The sequence below is a fragment of the Fragaria vesca genome, linkage group LG6, assembly GCF_000184155.1.
Source record: "Fragaria vesca subsp. vesca linkage group LG6, FraVesHawaii_1.0, whole genome shotgun sequence".
NCBI classification, from domain to species: Eukaryota; Viridiplantae; Streptophyta; class Magnoliopsida; order Rosales; family Rosaceae; genus Fragaria; species Fragaria vesca.
The window spans coordinates 28431434-28447119 of record NC_020496.1 but is presented as its reverse complement, the minus strand read 5'-3'; the positions used below and the strand labels follow the sequence as shown (position 1 = coordinate 28447119).

Sequence of the window (15686 nt, the reverse complement as noted above, 5' to 3'; positions counted from 1 at the left end):
ACTCAGCTGTTTTGTTTTGTTAGGAACTGATTGGGATTACTATCTTAATTATGCATATTGTGTTGGACCAATTTGATGAAGAATGTTACCTAACGCAAATTGTATTGGATAAATACATAATAAACGTTGACCATGGGAGCAGCCAAAAGAGGAAAGACCATTAGTTTGGTAAATGGATTTGGAAAAAGTTTGTTACATGTCGATCTCTTAATTGGCTAATCATATTAATTGCCTTTGGAGTTGATTTGATTCGGTCTTCCCGTTCATTTGATTTAAGCGTAGCTAGCTGCCCTTAATCACTCTTAATTTATATCTTTCCTCTTTCTGGTTAAATTCGAGGGAGCTATATATATGCATGCATGAGGATGAGGCCATCATCTTGCTCTATGGAACACTACTGTTGGTTTTGTGTTTTTATTGGTGTAGAAACCAGAGAGTACTTACCCTTATTCAACGAGTCCGGCAAAATCCAGGCTTCTGAGCAGATCGTTAGGGGTTGCTGGTTCTGCAGATTTTATACCATGATCTCTTGTTTGACAGCAAGAACAATCGAGGCTTGTTTCCGGGTGAGCAGTACTACTTATCTCTCGCTATTTTTGGTTCAATTTCTCCATCGATCATAGATTGTTTCCTTCTATTTTATCCCCCCACAGAATTCTGCATTAGCTCAACTGTCAATGTCACTGCTTTGTTTGGAAAATTAAATTGGCATGCTGATGGAAGACTTAAGTTTACCTAATTTTTCTTGTTTACGTTTGAGGTTTCTTGAAGGAGGGATAGGCCGTCGGCCTTGATCGATCGAACATGCAATTACATATTCACAATGAAATAAATAAAATATTTCTCTAAAATTTTCTTAACAATATGTTTTATTTTATTTTTCTAGATATGCTGCCTCATCTTTGAGCTTGCCGGTACGTAACAACCTATCATTTTGTTAACGTGAACATCTTCTTGTTAAAGTCAAAATATTTCTATTTAACATACATTTGTTGAGAGGTTCTCTAGCTACTGTAATATAAATTATAAAATTAGGTCAATCTTCACCGCCCGCTGGTAGAGGAGCCCTTGATGATAACGCAAAACTTGCAAACCTCAATGAAGCTCAGACTAGTACACGACAAGAAACTATTAGCAGGAAAGACTTCCCTGCTGATTTCAAATTTGGTTGCGCAACTTCTGCTTTGCAGGTCGATATATCTAGCTTGTCAAATCCTTCTGATTTATTATAACTCCTATTTCGTTGTTGATATGATGCAAAAGTTTTGTTTAACGATACTGTAGACAGAAGGATGCGGAACGGAAGGAGGGAGAGGACCAGCGACATGGGATGAGTACATACAAGATGGAACTCCACCCATAAAAATTGCAGTTGATTCGTACCACCGCTATAAGGTATATTATATATGCAAATTGATTACAAATTGTGGATGCTCACGTACATACTTGCTAGCCTCTCATGCATTGTGTTTCTTAATCACTAGGAGGACGTGCAACTGCTCAAGGCAATGGGAGTGGATACTTACAGATTCTCCATGTCTTGGTCAAGAATTCTCCCTGGTATATATACCTGAACAATATACTAATTACTACCGCTGAAACATGGAAGAATTGAAATCTTAGCTAGATCAACATATCTGAGTTCATTACAAGATCGAGTTAAGTTAGATCAAACTAATAATTACCTCTTGTGTTGCTGGGATCATTTTGCAGAGGGAACCATAGACGGGGGAGTAAACCAGGAGGGTATCGACTTCTATAACAACTTCATCAACGACCTAATTGCGAATGGTATGACATATGTATGAACTATATACGGAGCAATCAATATATTCATATGCATATTAATTAGCATATATATATGGGATATATCAAATTTTCAGCCCCGTGATTCTTCAGTTCTATGATTTTTCTTTCTTATGATCAATGGACGTACGTGCAGGGATAACTCCATTTGCGACACTGTTCCACTTCGACTTGCCCACAGCACTGAACACCAAATACACCGGTTTCTTAAGCATTGACATTGTGTAGGTGTCAAGTTCCTTAGTATTCTAATAATCAGCTAACTGTATATATGCCAATTTGTGAGTTCTAATTCACTATGTTTAACAGGGAGGATTTCAAAGCATATGCTGATTTGTGTTTCAAAACTTTTGGCGATCGAGTGAAGCACTGGGCAACTATCAATGAACCACAAGTATGGGGTCAATATGGCTTCACTAACCCAGATCCGAACGCAAACGCTGCCACCGATCCTTTCCTCTCTACACATCATGTCTTGTTGGCTCACGCTGCTGCTGCCAAACTCTACAAAAACACATACCAGGTGATCATGCATATGACTACTAATAATTACCTAAAAACTAATTAAGCATTTGAAATAAAGTTGCCCTAGCTACCGTGCATATGGAAACAATAAACAAATGCGATCGAGGAAATTGAACCTGAATCATTTTCATTCCTTGCACGGTTGCACCAAATAGAGTACAGTTTTTTGGTTTGTTAAACTTATAGACTTATAGGTTGCAAATTAACGCTACTACTTGTCTTTGCTTGTAATGACCATTTGCTTAAACACTGCATGCATATATAGGCATCACAAGGAGGAGAGATTGGAATTCCCCTGGTTGTTGAATGGTTTGAGCCATTTGAAGACACCATTCCAGATAAAGCTGCGGCCCGTAGAGCATTTGATTTCTTAGTCGGATGGTACAAATTACTATGAGTTTATATGAACGCAAAACAAATGGAAAATTATGACTGGCTTCGAGTGCACAAATTTATAGCATTTGTCCTAATTATCTTTGATGTATCCCCTTCCAACTAGGTCATATGATTTTGATTTCGTTGGTAGGTTTATGGAGCCACTAGTATATGGTGATTACCCGTTCATTATGAAAACTCTAGTAAAAGATGGACTTCCAAATTTCACAGACGAGCAGAAAGAGCTGGTAAAAGGGTCATACGATTATATTGGGGTGAACTACTATACTTCCCGATTCGCGGCTCCGATAGCAATAGTCGACGGTGAAGAAATTACCGACTCTGATCAGTACCAGCATGTTAACATCACAGGTAACTAATACTCAAGTAACTAACACTAAGATTAAGATCATAATAACTGATCGATGAACTAAATGGATCTTTGTGTGCTTAATTTTCACAGTCGATGGACCAGATGGGGAACCCATAGGCACTCCAGTAAGAACAATTAGATTATTGCGTCCTAATCTATTACTGTCTTAACCAAATTTATCTAATCATTTGTTAACCATTCACATACCAGACACCAGGGAGCAGTGAGATCTATGTTTACCCACAAGGGCTGAAAAAGGCATTGATTTTACTGAAGGAATACGGCAATCCCAAATTTTACATTACTGAGAATGGTTAGTCGTTACACATTTGAACATAGTTTAATTAGAGTTTTTTTTTCTTTATTTCTCAAACTTAAAGAATAGAGAACTTCGACCATATCACGTGTATTATGACTTTTCAGCTATAAGATATAGTTTTTGTTTGATAAGCATTAAGCGATTAAGGTTTGTTTCGAAAAACAAATTGAAAAGAAAGTTATCTTCATCAATCTTGTCATTAAAACCTGACCAATAAATCATCATTTGGACTTGCATGCAACAGGGTATCCAGACAAACGAGATGACACCATTCCAATTTCAACTGCTTTGATCGACGATGCTCGAATTCATCATATAAAGGATCACCTCACCGCCATTAAAGAGGCCATGAAGTAAATGCATATGAATTTGACTGGTTAATTAGTTATAAACTTATGAGATTATTACATATATGATTGTGTTTGTAACTGTGAGTGCAGCACCGGAACAAATGTGAAGGCTTACCTGATGTGGGCAATGTTGGACTGCGTGGAGATGGGATCCGGTTATCAAGTTCGATTTGGTCTCAATTTTACAAATTACCTTGGCAACTTGAATCGAACTGCCAAGAAATCCGCCGGCTGGCTCAAAACTTTCTTGACTTCCTGATGAAGCTCTATTTGAGCATACTTCTGTATACTATGAAGTTTACTTCAATGTAATTGATGACTAGTTTGGACGTATGGTATTGCATATGAACTTTCAAGTATATATGTCAAACACTGCAACTGTTGCTTATAAGTTATACCATACTCGACTTTGCCATGCACAACCAAACCAATTCAACAGGAAGTTGAGAAATTTTCACTTCTGATAGAGATTTCAGGACTATTCAAAAAATAAAAGGCCAACAGCCGACAGAAACCTCTTGTTCGATCTGCGAGAGGAAACCTCCATTCCCAGGTCACCTAATCCGATCCGGATTCTTTTTGTTAGTAATTTATTTCTTCTCTCATATTTAAGTGATTGGATCGATTGATCTTCGATTTCCTACTCTTCACCTGACTTGGGTTGTGGTTGTTTTTTTCTTTTTCCTTTTGCATTCCCAGGTCTCCGTCCGGTAAATTAAGTTATTGTGGTTGGTTTTTGTTTCCCATTTGGATTCGGATTGATTGCTATCCTTTGTGAATTAGAATTAGGAGAGTTTAGGATTTATAAAAGCCTAGTTTTGGAATCAAACAATTATAGAGCCTTTGAGTGAGAAATCAAACATGATGCAGACACTAAGACGCTGCAGCAGCTTAGCAGAAACCGTAGTAGACTATGAAGATATCCTTATCGAAATCCTTTTGCGTCTGCCAGTTCGACCTCTGGTCCGCTTCAAATGCGTCTCCAAGCACTGGCTCTTTCTTATTTCCGACCCCAAGTTCTGTCATCGCCATATGCTAAAGAATCCACACCCGCCCATTTCCGCCTTCTTTTCTCAGATGTCCAGCGAGTTCGGTTTCGTCCCTCTCCACTTTGATCATGATCCGACTAGTATTAGAACTCGTGGGAACCAAAACCTAATTGAGTCTGCAAGGTCCTGCAATCCTCTGAATTTCGTACACAGCCTACACGGCATTGAGATTGCCCAGTCCTGCAATGGCCTCTTCTTGTGCTGTCTCCAACCTCCACGATACTCTTACCCAACTACAGCTAGTACACTTGTTTATTATGTTCTCAATCCCACAACCAACAAGTTCACCACACTTACTCCTCCAGCTGCTGCTGCGGCCACTACTGATCATCCCCGAATCTTTGGCTACGGTTTGGCTTTTGACCCTTCCAAATCACCTCATTACAAAGTGGTCTTCCTTTGGTTTGTCAATGAGCCACCTGGAGGCTGCTGGTACCCGTACTATCACATAGAGATATATTCGTCTGAGACTCGAAGCTGGAGGCTTCTTGATACTTCGTTCGACACTCATCCTGATGTATTCTACAATGTGGGCGTATACTGCAATGGCGCAGTTCATTGGGTAGGGAGCGATGGTGAGATGTCATACTATCACATAGATGAAGAGCGTGTGGGATTGGTTGATGGTTTCACTGATAGTCAGGGGTGGAATATCGGTTCGATACAGTATAGATATTTTAGGGAGTCTCATGGTGGTGGCCAGTTGCATCTTATTGATATTCATAGAAAATGTTATACTAAATTTCAAGTCTTGGAGACGGGGAAAGACTACTCTGGCTGGTCTGTCAAGTACAATGTTGATCTTGATCCCTTGTGCACAGCTTACCCGCACTTCCTGCAGAATGTTTTCGTTGTTCTCTCCCTTGCTCCTGAGGAAAATGAAAAAGATGAGGAAAGTTCTTCTCTTTTGCTGCATGTTCCGGGTAAAGTGATCTCTTATAATCTTAGGAATAGCACCTTTAAATCTACCGACTTAACTCCAAAGGCCGGTGTTGATGATTCTTCTTGTCGAATTGATAAGAAGAATCATCGATATGTTGAGAGTTTGGCTGTTGTGTAATGGAAATTCTTCTTTTCATTTCTTTGGATGTGAAATCAAGAACTGTTAGTTTGCAGTTAGAAGGGTATAGTTATTGGAGTATGTATTTAATTTGAGAACTGCTTGTGTAACCTCAATAAGCACATTTCATTGCTTCTTTCAGTATGGATCAATTATCAGTTTTTTATGTTGCCTTACCTGGCCTGCTACCCTGTTGTGAATGTGTACATGTTTAGCTAGTTATGTCTTGGTTGTTCATTGCGTTCCATTGCATTGCCTCCTCAAATTTCCATGAGGTTTAAATCTAAGTAAATGAATGACACACTTTCGGAAGTAATATATATCCACACTGCAGACTCTGCAGTTGTTCAGGTTTTCTTAGATTCCCTGTGAAAATAGAAGCAAAACAAAACGAAGTTAGTTCACCCTTTTCGAAACTATATATATGGAAGCGTATGCGGGTTTTAGTTTCAAAACTTTTGGCGATCGAGTGAAGCACTGGGCTACGATCAATGAGCCACAAGTATAGAGGCAATAAGGCTTCACAAGTTGCCCTAGCTTTAGTAAAGGATGGACGTCCAAAATTTCACAGACGATCAGAAAGAGCTGGTAAAAGGGTGATACGATTATATTGGAGTGAACTACTATACTTCCCGATTCGCGGCTCCGATAGCAATAGTCGACGGTGAAGAAATTACCGACTGTGATCAGTACCAGCATGTTAACATCACAGGTAACTAATACTCAAGTAGGTTATTATGAAACAAGGTTACGATCAAGATAATTAAACTGATGCTGATGAACTAAACGGATCTTTGTGTGCGTAATTTTTACAGTGGATGGACCAGACGGGCAACCCATAGGCACTCCAGTAAGAACAATCAAATTATTGCGTCCTAACTCATTACTGTTTTAACCAAATTTATCTAATCATTTGTTAATCATTCACGTACCAGACACCAGGGAGCAGTGAGATCTATGTTTACCCACAAGGGCTGAAAAAGGCATTGATTTTACTGAAGGAATACGGCAATCCTAAATTTTACATTACTGAGAATGGTTAGTCGTCATACACACACTTTCGAACATAGTTCAATTAGAGTTTTTTTTTTTTCTTCTTTAGTTCTCAAACTCAAAGAGTAGAGAACGTCTACTATATTTCCGAGTATCACGTGTATTATGACAAATTTTCAGCTATAAGATATATAGTTTTCGTTTGGTTAACATCAAGTAATCAAGGGTTGTTTTGAAAAACAAGTTGAAATGAAAGTTATTTTCATCAATCTTCTTATTAGAATCGTCTTCGAAAGTGACCAATTTGATCATTTGCACTTGCATAATGCAACAGGGTATCCAGACAAACGAGATGACACCATTCCAATTTCAACTGCTTTGATAGACGATGCTCGAATTCATCATATAAAGATCATCTCACCGCCATTAAAGAGGCCATGAAGTAAATGCATATAGATACACAAAATATTTACACTTAAAACCTTATGAATTTGACTGGTTAGTTATAAACTTATGAGATTAATTGTTACATATATGTATGAAGTATGATTGTGTTTGTAATTGTGAGTGCAGCACCGGAACAAATGTGAAGGGTTACCTGATGTGGGCAATGTTGGACTGCGTGGAGATGGGATCCGGCTATCAAGTTCGATTTGGTCTCAATTTTACAAATTACCTTGGCAGCTTGAATCGAACTGCCAAGAAATCCGCCGGCTGGCTCAAAACTTTCTTGACTTCCAAGTAGAGGACCGACTGATAAGCTCTATTTGAGCATACTTCTCTATATAATATGAAGTTTACTTCATTGTGATTGATGACTAGTTTGGACGTATGGTCTTGCATATGAACTTTCAAGTTTCAAGTATATGTCAAACACTGCAACTGTTGCTTATAAGTTATACATACTCGACTTTGCCATGCCAAACCAAACCAATTCAACAAGAACTGGAGAAATTTTCACTTCTGATAGAGAACTGAAGACTGAGAGACATGATATGACTTCAGCGAAATTGGAGCATAGAAGACATAATGTACAAGAAAGACATTATGAAGGCAATCTTTCCATCTGGAATATAGCAATTCATTCCTAATTTTGAAGCACCACATGATCAGACACAGAAGACCTAATTTATTGCTGGCAACCATGTCAGCTTAACCCAACATTTTCATCCATAGTCATATTTTCAACAGTTCTAAGCAAAATTTCAAACTTTGACAAGGCAATCGATACCATCAAACATTGGTACAGTACGTAACACTCCACATAAGTGATGAATCTAGCTCCATTCAAGGTAATCCTTCATACATTCACTTCGACTCTATCCTTCTTCCTGCCCTTTCGTGAATCTTTATCATCCTGGCTTTCAGCCTTTATCTGAGCTCTTACCAAGGCTCGTCTTGTACGAGGTCGCATTTCCCTTACTTTTCGTGGGGGCATCAGATATGGTTCAAGGGGCTTATCACCAAATGGGTGTTCACCGCCGGCAAAAATTCTCAGCTTTCTATCTCGATCCTGCATCCGTTGAAGATACATTGCAAGATAATTTAGTCTACAGGAAAAGCATTTTGTGTAAAACAAAAACGATGAGTAAAGCTACAAAAATATACTCACGTCACGCAATTTGTTCTTAGGAAGCATACGCAATACAGCTTTTCGAATGACTTCTGTGGGGTCTTTCGCCATCTGATCCTTCAAAGTCCTTTCCCTGAGGTGCCCAACATACCTACATGCCATATATGGTTCAACATCAAGACCAAAGGGAATTAACAATAAACAATTGATAAAAGGTACTTGAAAACCTCAGCAATCAACTCTATTCAATCCTTTATTTCATTGATAGAAAAAATGAATAAATTTGATGATTCTCACAACTCGATTAAAAAACTATGTTGTCCATTTCAGAATCTCGTGTGGGTAGGTCTACATCCAAAACGTAAAAGCAAACTACTACAGTCAACTACTAGTATCTGAATGATTCTACATCCATTAACTGCATCCCTCCTGCAGCAATGAATACTTTTTGTAGTAAGATACTGAAACTTACCCTGTATGCCAATGATAAACTTTATCAGTTAGTTTTCGCCCTGTGACACAAATATCCTTCGCATTCAGCACAATGCACATGTCTCCATCATCTCGATTTGGAGCATAAGTCGGTTTATCCTTGCCTTGAATCACAGTAGATATTTGAGATGCTAGCCTTCCAAGAACCTAAAAGTGAGGTAACATTTTAATCAGTACTTCAAGAATCCATACCCTGATAACTGAAATACTACCACTCCAACAAGTTCAAACCACAGCAAACAATGCTAGTTTCTTCAGAAAACACCATTTGTGGATCTTCATTCTACTTTATAATTTTAACCAACACAAGTACTACTAACTGTTGAAACAATGAACCAAACGAATCCAAATCAAATCGATACTATTTCTAAAAGCCGTAAACTATAACCTGGCCTTTGGCATCAAACACTTTCCACCGCAGCCCGTCAAGATTAATCCGTCTCAGGCCAGCAACAGCTTTCTGCATCAACATCCATACCACTTATTCAGTCACTAACAAGCAACCAAACCACAATTTCTCCATTTCGCAAACTCACCAAACATTACAACCCAGATTTCAAATCCATCATAAACAAACAATCATCTACTGCAATGTGAAAACACCCAGCAATGGTTAACAGCATATCAATTTCTCTTGGGACTTTTCACAAACACCTGGTGTGCATTTCTTAACATTCTAAGTTCGTCTCAAAAAAACCCACAAATGGATGAGCTCTGTGAGCATTGGGATTGATGTAAGCAATGAAATCAAACATTACAGACCATGAAAACTCGATTAATCATCGGAATCAGAGAAAAAAAAATCAACCTTCATGTTGCCTTTAAAAGTTGCAGCTGCTTGGCTTGCCATGGTTTTCTCTCTGACTTCAACTTTCTGAGAAAACCCAAATCGGAGATCAGGCAGAGAAACACAGAGCTTGGAATTCTCCCAAGAAAAAATTGGACCTGTAAAACCCTGAAGGAGTAGCTAGTAGGGTTTGGACATGAACCAAATAGAAAGATTTGAAGAGGGGTGGGCCGTGTGGGCCTAATAAACATTTTAGTTTTTTATGTGGGTCTTCTTTTGATCTTTTCTGTATGGGGCATTATTGACTCGGATTCTATTCTAATTTCTGAGGATTATAGATTTTGAGTTTTGTTTCCTTTTATTATACAAAAAATATAGAGAATCTGTTGGACTTGCTCTTGGATAATCTCGATTATCTAATATTAATAGATGGTCAGGATGTTATTAGTTTGTTCTTTTAGATATGTCTCTTGATCCTTATGAGATTTACGACACATATGTCTTTACTGAAATAGGGTCAATCGATCAAGACACTCGACTTCTAAACTTAAACCCTAAACTCTAGATACACAAAAAGTTTGATTCGTTTTGAAATGCAAATCCAATTTACCCATATATGTGATTATGTTTATCGCAAGTTTGTAAGTATATGTGACAAGAAACTAAGTAACGTATTTGCCAATCAAGCCATTATTTAGTTTTGTCATGAGTTATACGTTTTTTATCGTTTAAATCATTTTACATACGTGACATTTTAAAAATTCAAAAACGGCCTTTTACATGAAACTCCTCTTCATTTAGGATTAGGAATATTGTTTTGGTTTCATTCCTTATTTTACTAGGAGTGGTTCCTCATTAATTCATGTTCTATATATAGCTCAAACCTACTGCTCTCTAAAGTTTAGAGAAACCAAAGATGGAGCAGAGACTCTACCCCAAACACACACGCAGCAGCTTAGCAGAAACCGTAGCCAACATGGAAGAACTCCTTACCAAAATCCTAGTGCGCATGCCAGCTCGACATCTGATTCGTTTCAAATGTGTGTCCAAGAATTGGCTCTCTCTTATCTCCGACCTCAAATTTTGTGACCGCCACACTCTAAAAAACCCGAACTCCTCCATCTCTGCTGTCTTTCACCACAGTTCCGACAACTTCTCTTTCATCCCTTTCCCTCCGGATCATGATCCAAGCGGCCATAACCACATCTCACCTCACTGGAATCCTTTTGAAGTCATTGGAGACCAATATGGCAGTATCGATATTATTCACTCCTGCAACGGCCTCTTCTTGTGCCAGCCATTTGCTGCAACAAGTACGAGTAGGTCTCCATATCTTGTTCTCAATCCCACAACTAACCGGTTCTCGACGCTCGTAATTCCTGCTATTAGTGATGATCAGAATGTAGAAACCCATATCATTGGCTGCTCTTTGGCCTTCGACCCTTCCAAATCACCTCATTACAAGGTTATCTGCCTTGAAACCATTAATGGGTTAGAATACTGTCGAGGTTACCGAATACAAATTTATTTGTCTGAGACTCAAAGTTGGAGGCTTCTCAATTCTTGTTTCACCAGGCAAGCTCATGTCCGCTACGAAGAGGGGGTCTACTGCAACGGCGCAATTCACTGGGTAGGCGACGGTTGTGAGATGGCATATTATCCCATTGATGAAGAGGTTGTTGAGTTCTTTGTGAGTCCTGATCACTGTTATTGGAAGAAATGTCATAAAAGGAAGTTCAGATACTTTCAAGAGAATGGTGGTCACTTGCATCTCATTGATATTTATAAACCATGTCTTACTAAATTCGAAGTGTTGGAGATGGGAAGAGACTATTCTGGCTGGTTTGTCAAGTACAATGTTGATCTTGATCCTCTATGCACTGCTTTCCCGAATGTCCCTTATGGAGAATTCGTAGTTCTCTTTCTTGATCGAGACGAAAACGAAGAATCTATGCAATATACTCCTGGTAAACTCATCTCGTGTGATCTTAAGAGTAAGACCTTCAAATCTTTCGAGTTAACTACTGCTGGTCAGCATTACCTTGTTGATCGTTGCAATTTTATGTATTAGGAGACTTTGGCCCAGTTTGGTAGGGATTTTAGACCTGCTTTTGGGGTCAAAAGTGATTTTGGTAGGGATTTTAGACCTGCTTTTGGGGTCAAAAGTGATTTTGGCCCTAATCTAAGTGTTTGGTAACAACACATAAAACTGTGTTTAGAAGAATTGATTCTCTTAAAAATGGATTTTGGAGAAGCAGGGTGAAGGATGCTTTTGCGGGAATCAGTTGAAAACACGGAGCTAGCCTCTTTAATGAATTTTTCGTTAATCCTATTCTACCCTCCTCATTTGTTCTGAATCCACACAAATAAACCTATCTCTTTCTTCTCTGTTTCTCATCGCCTCACTCCTTCTCTGTTACTCCACCAGTCCACCCGATCTCTTTCTTCTCTGTTTCTCATCGCCTCACTCCACCCGATCTCTTTCTTCACTGCCTCACTCCAGTCCAGAACCCGATTGCTTTCTTCACAGACCACCGACGTCATTCTCCAAGACTTCCCTCAAGAGTCAAGGAACCTTGTTGAGGTCTTGGGAGAGCGATTTCGTCATCGCCTCACTCCAGTTCTAGACCAGCGATTTCGTCCCCAACCCAAAAGGTAAAACATCTTTTCCATAACTATTTGGTATGATTTTAGGTTTGATTATCATAATTTTAGGTTGTTGGGTTTGCTAGATTTTGGAAGTTGTTAATAGCCCTTGATTATCATAAAATTGTAATCGGGTTCCCATATTGTGATTCGTGGGTTGTGTACCCTAAGTAAGGACTAGTAAACCTCAGAATATCCTAGGAAAAGTTTTAAGGTTTTAGAAGAAGCAAATTGGGAAGACAGAGAGAGAGAGGGTCAGTAGGAGTGGAGTTACGTGGGTAGAGAGATTTAGGGGTTAAACCATGATTTGAGGGATCAAAGGTGTAATTGATCTCCAAGTAGCATGTGTTGTCATCATCAAGAAACTGGAACACAGAAAAAGAAAAAAGCAAAGTAAATCAATAAGAGTAAAAAGTAAACCAAAAGCATGAAGCAATTATAGTATAAAGATCATGTCACAATCTTCATTAAACTTTCAGCTGGGAATTGACTTAATTTAACAATGATGAGAGAATGATACGTAGCAGAAAGAGGGAGAGGGACAAGTTGAAAAGAAAAGGCTATTGTTTTGCTAGCTAGTTGTTTAATTGGTGAATAAAATTGAGCTCTGTGGAAGACTTCTGTATTTTGTTTGGTTATGTTTTTGGTACATGAATTTATTTCATTGTAATTGATACAATAGTCATCAATGCTCTATGAGCTAGTAGTTGTGGTTCTTAATAACAAAATCGTAAGCTTTCTAAGGAGGACATGGCTAATAGAAGATGGCTCGTTTGCCTTTATGTGTTTTTGATAATTTGCTCCTGCTTTGTTTCAGTTGGCGTTTTTGATAAGTCTATGATATGCATTCAAAGTTAATTTAATATGTTTGAGTAATTGGTGGATCGGTTATCTTATCTATTCATTCTTTTAGTTTTCTTTCCCGTCAGATGGGAAATAGAGTGGTGAAACTGAGGGAACTGGGAAAACAAAGGCCACATGGCCTGATGATATAGTAGCTATATTTTGTGATATAGCTCGTAAGGAAGTTGCAAAGGGAAACAGGCCAGGTACTCATTTTGATAAAAAAGGGTGGGAAAATGTTGTTAAAGCCTTTAATGACTCAACTGGAAGAGATTATACTAAAGACCAGTTGAAAAACAAATGGGATTCACTTAAAAATGACTGGAAATTGTGGAGTTCTCTGCTGCATCAGGAAACTGGTATTGGATGGGATCCTGTTAAGAAAACTATCGATGCATCTGTTGAATGGTGGAAAAGTAAAATTAAGGTGTGTTCTCAATTAATTTGCTGTTTTGATGTTCTCTTACAATTTAAGCATGAATTATGAATTAAATTCTTCTTCTTTTGCAGTCCAATCCAGAGTATCGCAAATTTCGTGATGTGGGAATCAATCCTGAGATGATGGATATTTATGATCAGATGTTCAAAGGTAGCGTAGCTCTAGGGCAATCTGTCATGATTCCCTTAGCTAGTATAGTTGGTGAAGAGGTATTGGAGGATTTTGAGCATGATGAGGATGAGGTTCCTGATCCCGTGGAAGATATTCAAGGTAGGGGGAAAAAGAGAACAACTGTGGAAAGGCAAACAGAAGGTACTAAAGACAAAGGTGTTGGAAAAGGGGCAAATGGGAAGAAAGGAAGAGTGGGAGGTGCGGCAAAATTGTTTAAACAAATTGATCGCCTTGTCGAAGTAGTTGAGAGTAGGAGTACAGCTACATCAATTCCCACAAGTGCAGCAGCAACTAGTATTCAAGAGGTCATGCAAGTTGTTGCAACTTTACCAGGAGCTGAAACTGGAACCAAGCTGTGGTGGTTTGCAACAGAGCTGTTTTGCTCTCAAGAAAAGCGAGAGATGTTCTCTATCATGACAGATGCTGATCTGAAGCTCCAGTTTTTGATTCTTAATCAAAAAAAGGCTGATCCTTCTTTTGTAATGTGAAGTTTGTTGCTTTTCGTTAGTTGAATACTGAGAGTGGGCCAATAAGGTCTTCTTAAATAAGGTTAATGGTACTCTGTTGAAGAGTATGTTTAGAGATGTTTTTGATCTTCTTTCTAATAAGGCTAATGTGTGACTATCTTTTTTATTAAGGATGCTATTTTGTTTTAATGATATTTTATTGTTCATCGTTTATAGTGTTGCTCTTTACTTGATGTTCATATTATCATTGCCTTGTTTTAATGTTTGCTTATATATGTTTTTATGAACTTGGTTACTGGTAATATTTGTTAATGTTGTTGCAGCCTTTAATTAGTTGTTGTTTGTTTTTGTCAATGCTATTGCAGGTTTGTTTTGTAAAGTATGGACAATTCTGGAGATGAAGAGGAGTTGGATCAAATTATATGTGTAGCCGGTCGTCTTATTCAAGTATATCTTGAAAAGTACATTATGAAAACTCCATGCTACACAAACTCTCAAACAGGATACATTTGGCTGATGGGTGTGTTAAGAGGTAATGACACTAGATGTTATAATGCATTTAGGATGGAAAAGAATTGTTTCTATATGCTATTGAAAGATATTGAAAAAGTGTTGGGGGGTTCTAAAAACATATGCACTGCTGAAGTTTTGGCTATGTTTCTCTATATTTTGGGAGGGGGTGAGACCAATAGACACAAGAACGTTTTCAACGTTCAGGTGAGACGGTGAGCATGTATTTCTCCCAAATGCTAGACATTCTCTATAATATCACTACGTCCTTTTTGGCTTCAGAAGACGTTAAGTCTGTCGTCTCGAATATTGTAACGACAGACATTTAAAAGAGTGTCGTCTGAAAATAGTAACTCAATACTAGTTAAAATTAACGTGTTTTTGAGACGACATACGTTTGTCGTCTTAAAAACAAAGAAAAATAACCCTAATGTTACCCATTTAAGACGACAGAAAACTGTCGTGTGTTAAAGAAACTTAAATTGTCTCAGACCGTAATTTTTTTGGCATAACTGAAGGAGGTTTTTTTGACACTTAAAACCAACTCTCTTTCTCTCAACTCCCCTGATACTTCTCCCAACTCATTTCTCTCAACAGCTCTCACTCGTTCCTCAGCTCTCAGCTCTCACTCTTTCTCTAATTACTTTCTCCGCCTGATTCTCACTTCCTCTGTCATTCCCCAACCTCGTTCCGCATCCTTCGAGATGAACAATCAATTTGTCGCCATCCATCCACCACCATAGATCTGCTTAATTAGGCCGGGTTTTAAGTTTTTGACTGGTAAGTTCGAAAAGTTGAATTCGGGTTTTGTTGGATTGGGTTGAGTTTGGGGTTTTGATTGGTCGATTTAGGGTTTGTAAGCTTTCCATCTTGAGATTTGAGTGTTTGATTAAAACTCTTTTCTTTCT

General features: G+C 38.4%; 3 protein-coding genes across 3 annotated transcripts; 2 read left to right on the top strand and 1 right to left on the bottom strand.

The window, feature by feature from the left end:
- The first annotated feature begins 341 nt into the window (after positions 1–341).
- Positions 342–4166, top strand: LOC101297272 (beta-glucosidase 24-like). The gene is made up of 14 exons (XM_004303949.1): positions 342–566; positions 887–914; positions 1036–1190; positions 1285–1395; positions 1485–1560; positions 1714–1791; positions 1943–2030; positions 2116–2329; positions 2597–2712; positions 2858–3078; positions 3170–3204; positions 3290–3392; positions 3643–3751; positions 3839–4166. The coding sequence occupies exons 1-14, from the start codon at positions 360–362 to the stop codon at positions 4005–4007; spliced, it is 1710 nt and encodes a 569-aa protein (XP_004303997.1). The 5' UTR covers positions 342–359; the 3' UTR covers positions 4008–4166.
- A 443-nt stretch (positions 4167–4609) lies between these two features.
- On the top strand, positions 4610–5857 carry LOC101296220 (F-box protein At5g07610-like). Its single transcript, XM_004305876.1, has one exon. It carries the CDS (start codon positions 4610–4612, stop codon positions 5855–5857), a length of 1248 nt encoding a protein of 415 aa, XP_004305924.1.
- A 1688-nt stretch (positions 5858–7545) lies between these two features.
- On the bottom strand, positions 7546–9919 carry LOC101296983 (50S ribosomal protein L13-like). The gene is made up of 5 exons (XM_004303948.1): positions 9724–9919; positions 9304–9375; positions 8896–9062; positions 8463–8574; positions 7546–8363 (listed from the first exon to the last, which is right to left on the bottom strand). Exons 1-5 carry the CDS (start codon positions 9763–9765, stop codon positions 8151–8153), a joined length of 606 nt encoding a protein of 201 aa, XP_004303996.1. The 5' UTR covers positions 9766–9919; the 3' UTR covers positions 7546–8150.
- Between the last annotated feature and the right edge of the window lie 5767 nt (positions 9920–15686).

Coding starts and splice junctions, on each gene's coding strand:
- LOC101297272 (XM_004303949.1), top strand. CDS start 360: ATGAGGATGAGGCCATCATCTTGCTCTATGGAACACTACTGTTGGTTT. Junction 1,396..1,484: donor ATTCGTACCACCGCTATAAG/GTATATTATATA, acceptor CTTAATCACTAG/GAGGACGTGCAACTGCTCAA. Junction 1,561..1,713: donor TTGGTCAAGAATTCTCCCTG/GTATATATACCT, acceptor ATCATTTTGCAG/AGGGAACCATAGACGGGGGA.
- LOC101296220 (XM_004305876.1), top strand. CDS start 4,610: ATGATGCAGACACTAAGACGCTGCAGCAGCTTAGCAGAAACCGTAGTA.
- LOC101296983 (XM_004303948.1), bottom strand. CDS start 9,765: ATGGCAAGCCAAGCAGCTGCAACTTTTAAAGGCAACATGAAG. Junction 9,376..9,723: donor CTTTTAAAGGCAACATGAAG/GTTGATTTTTTT, acceptor ATGTTGATGCAG/AAAGCTGTTGCTGGCCTGAG. Junction 9,063..9,303: donor TGTTTGATGCCAAAGGCCAG/GTTATAGTTTAC, acceptor CCTCACTTTTAG/GTTCTTGGAAGGCTAGCATC.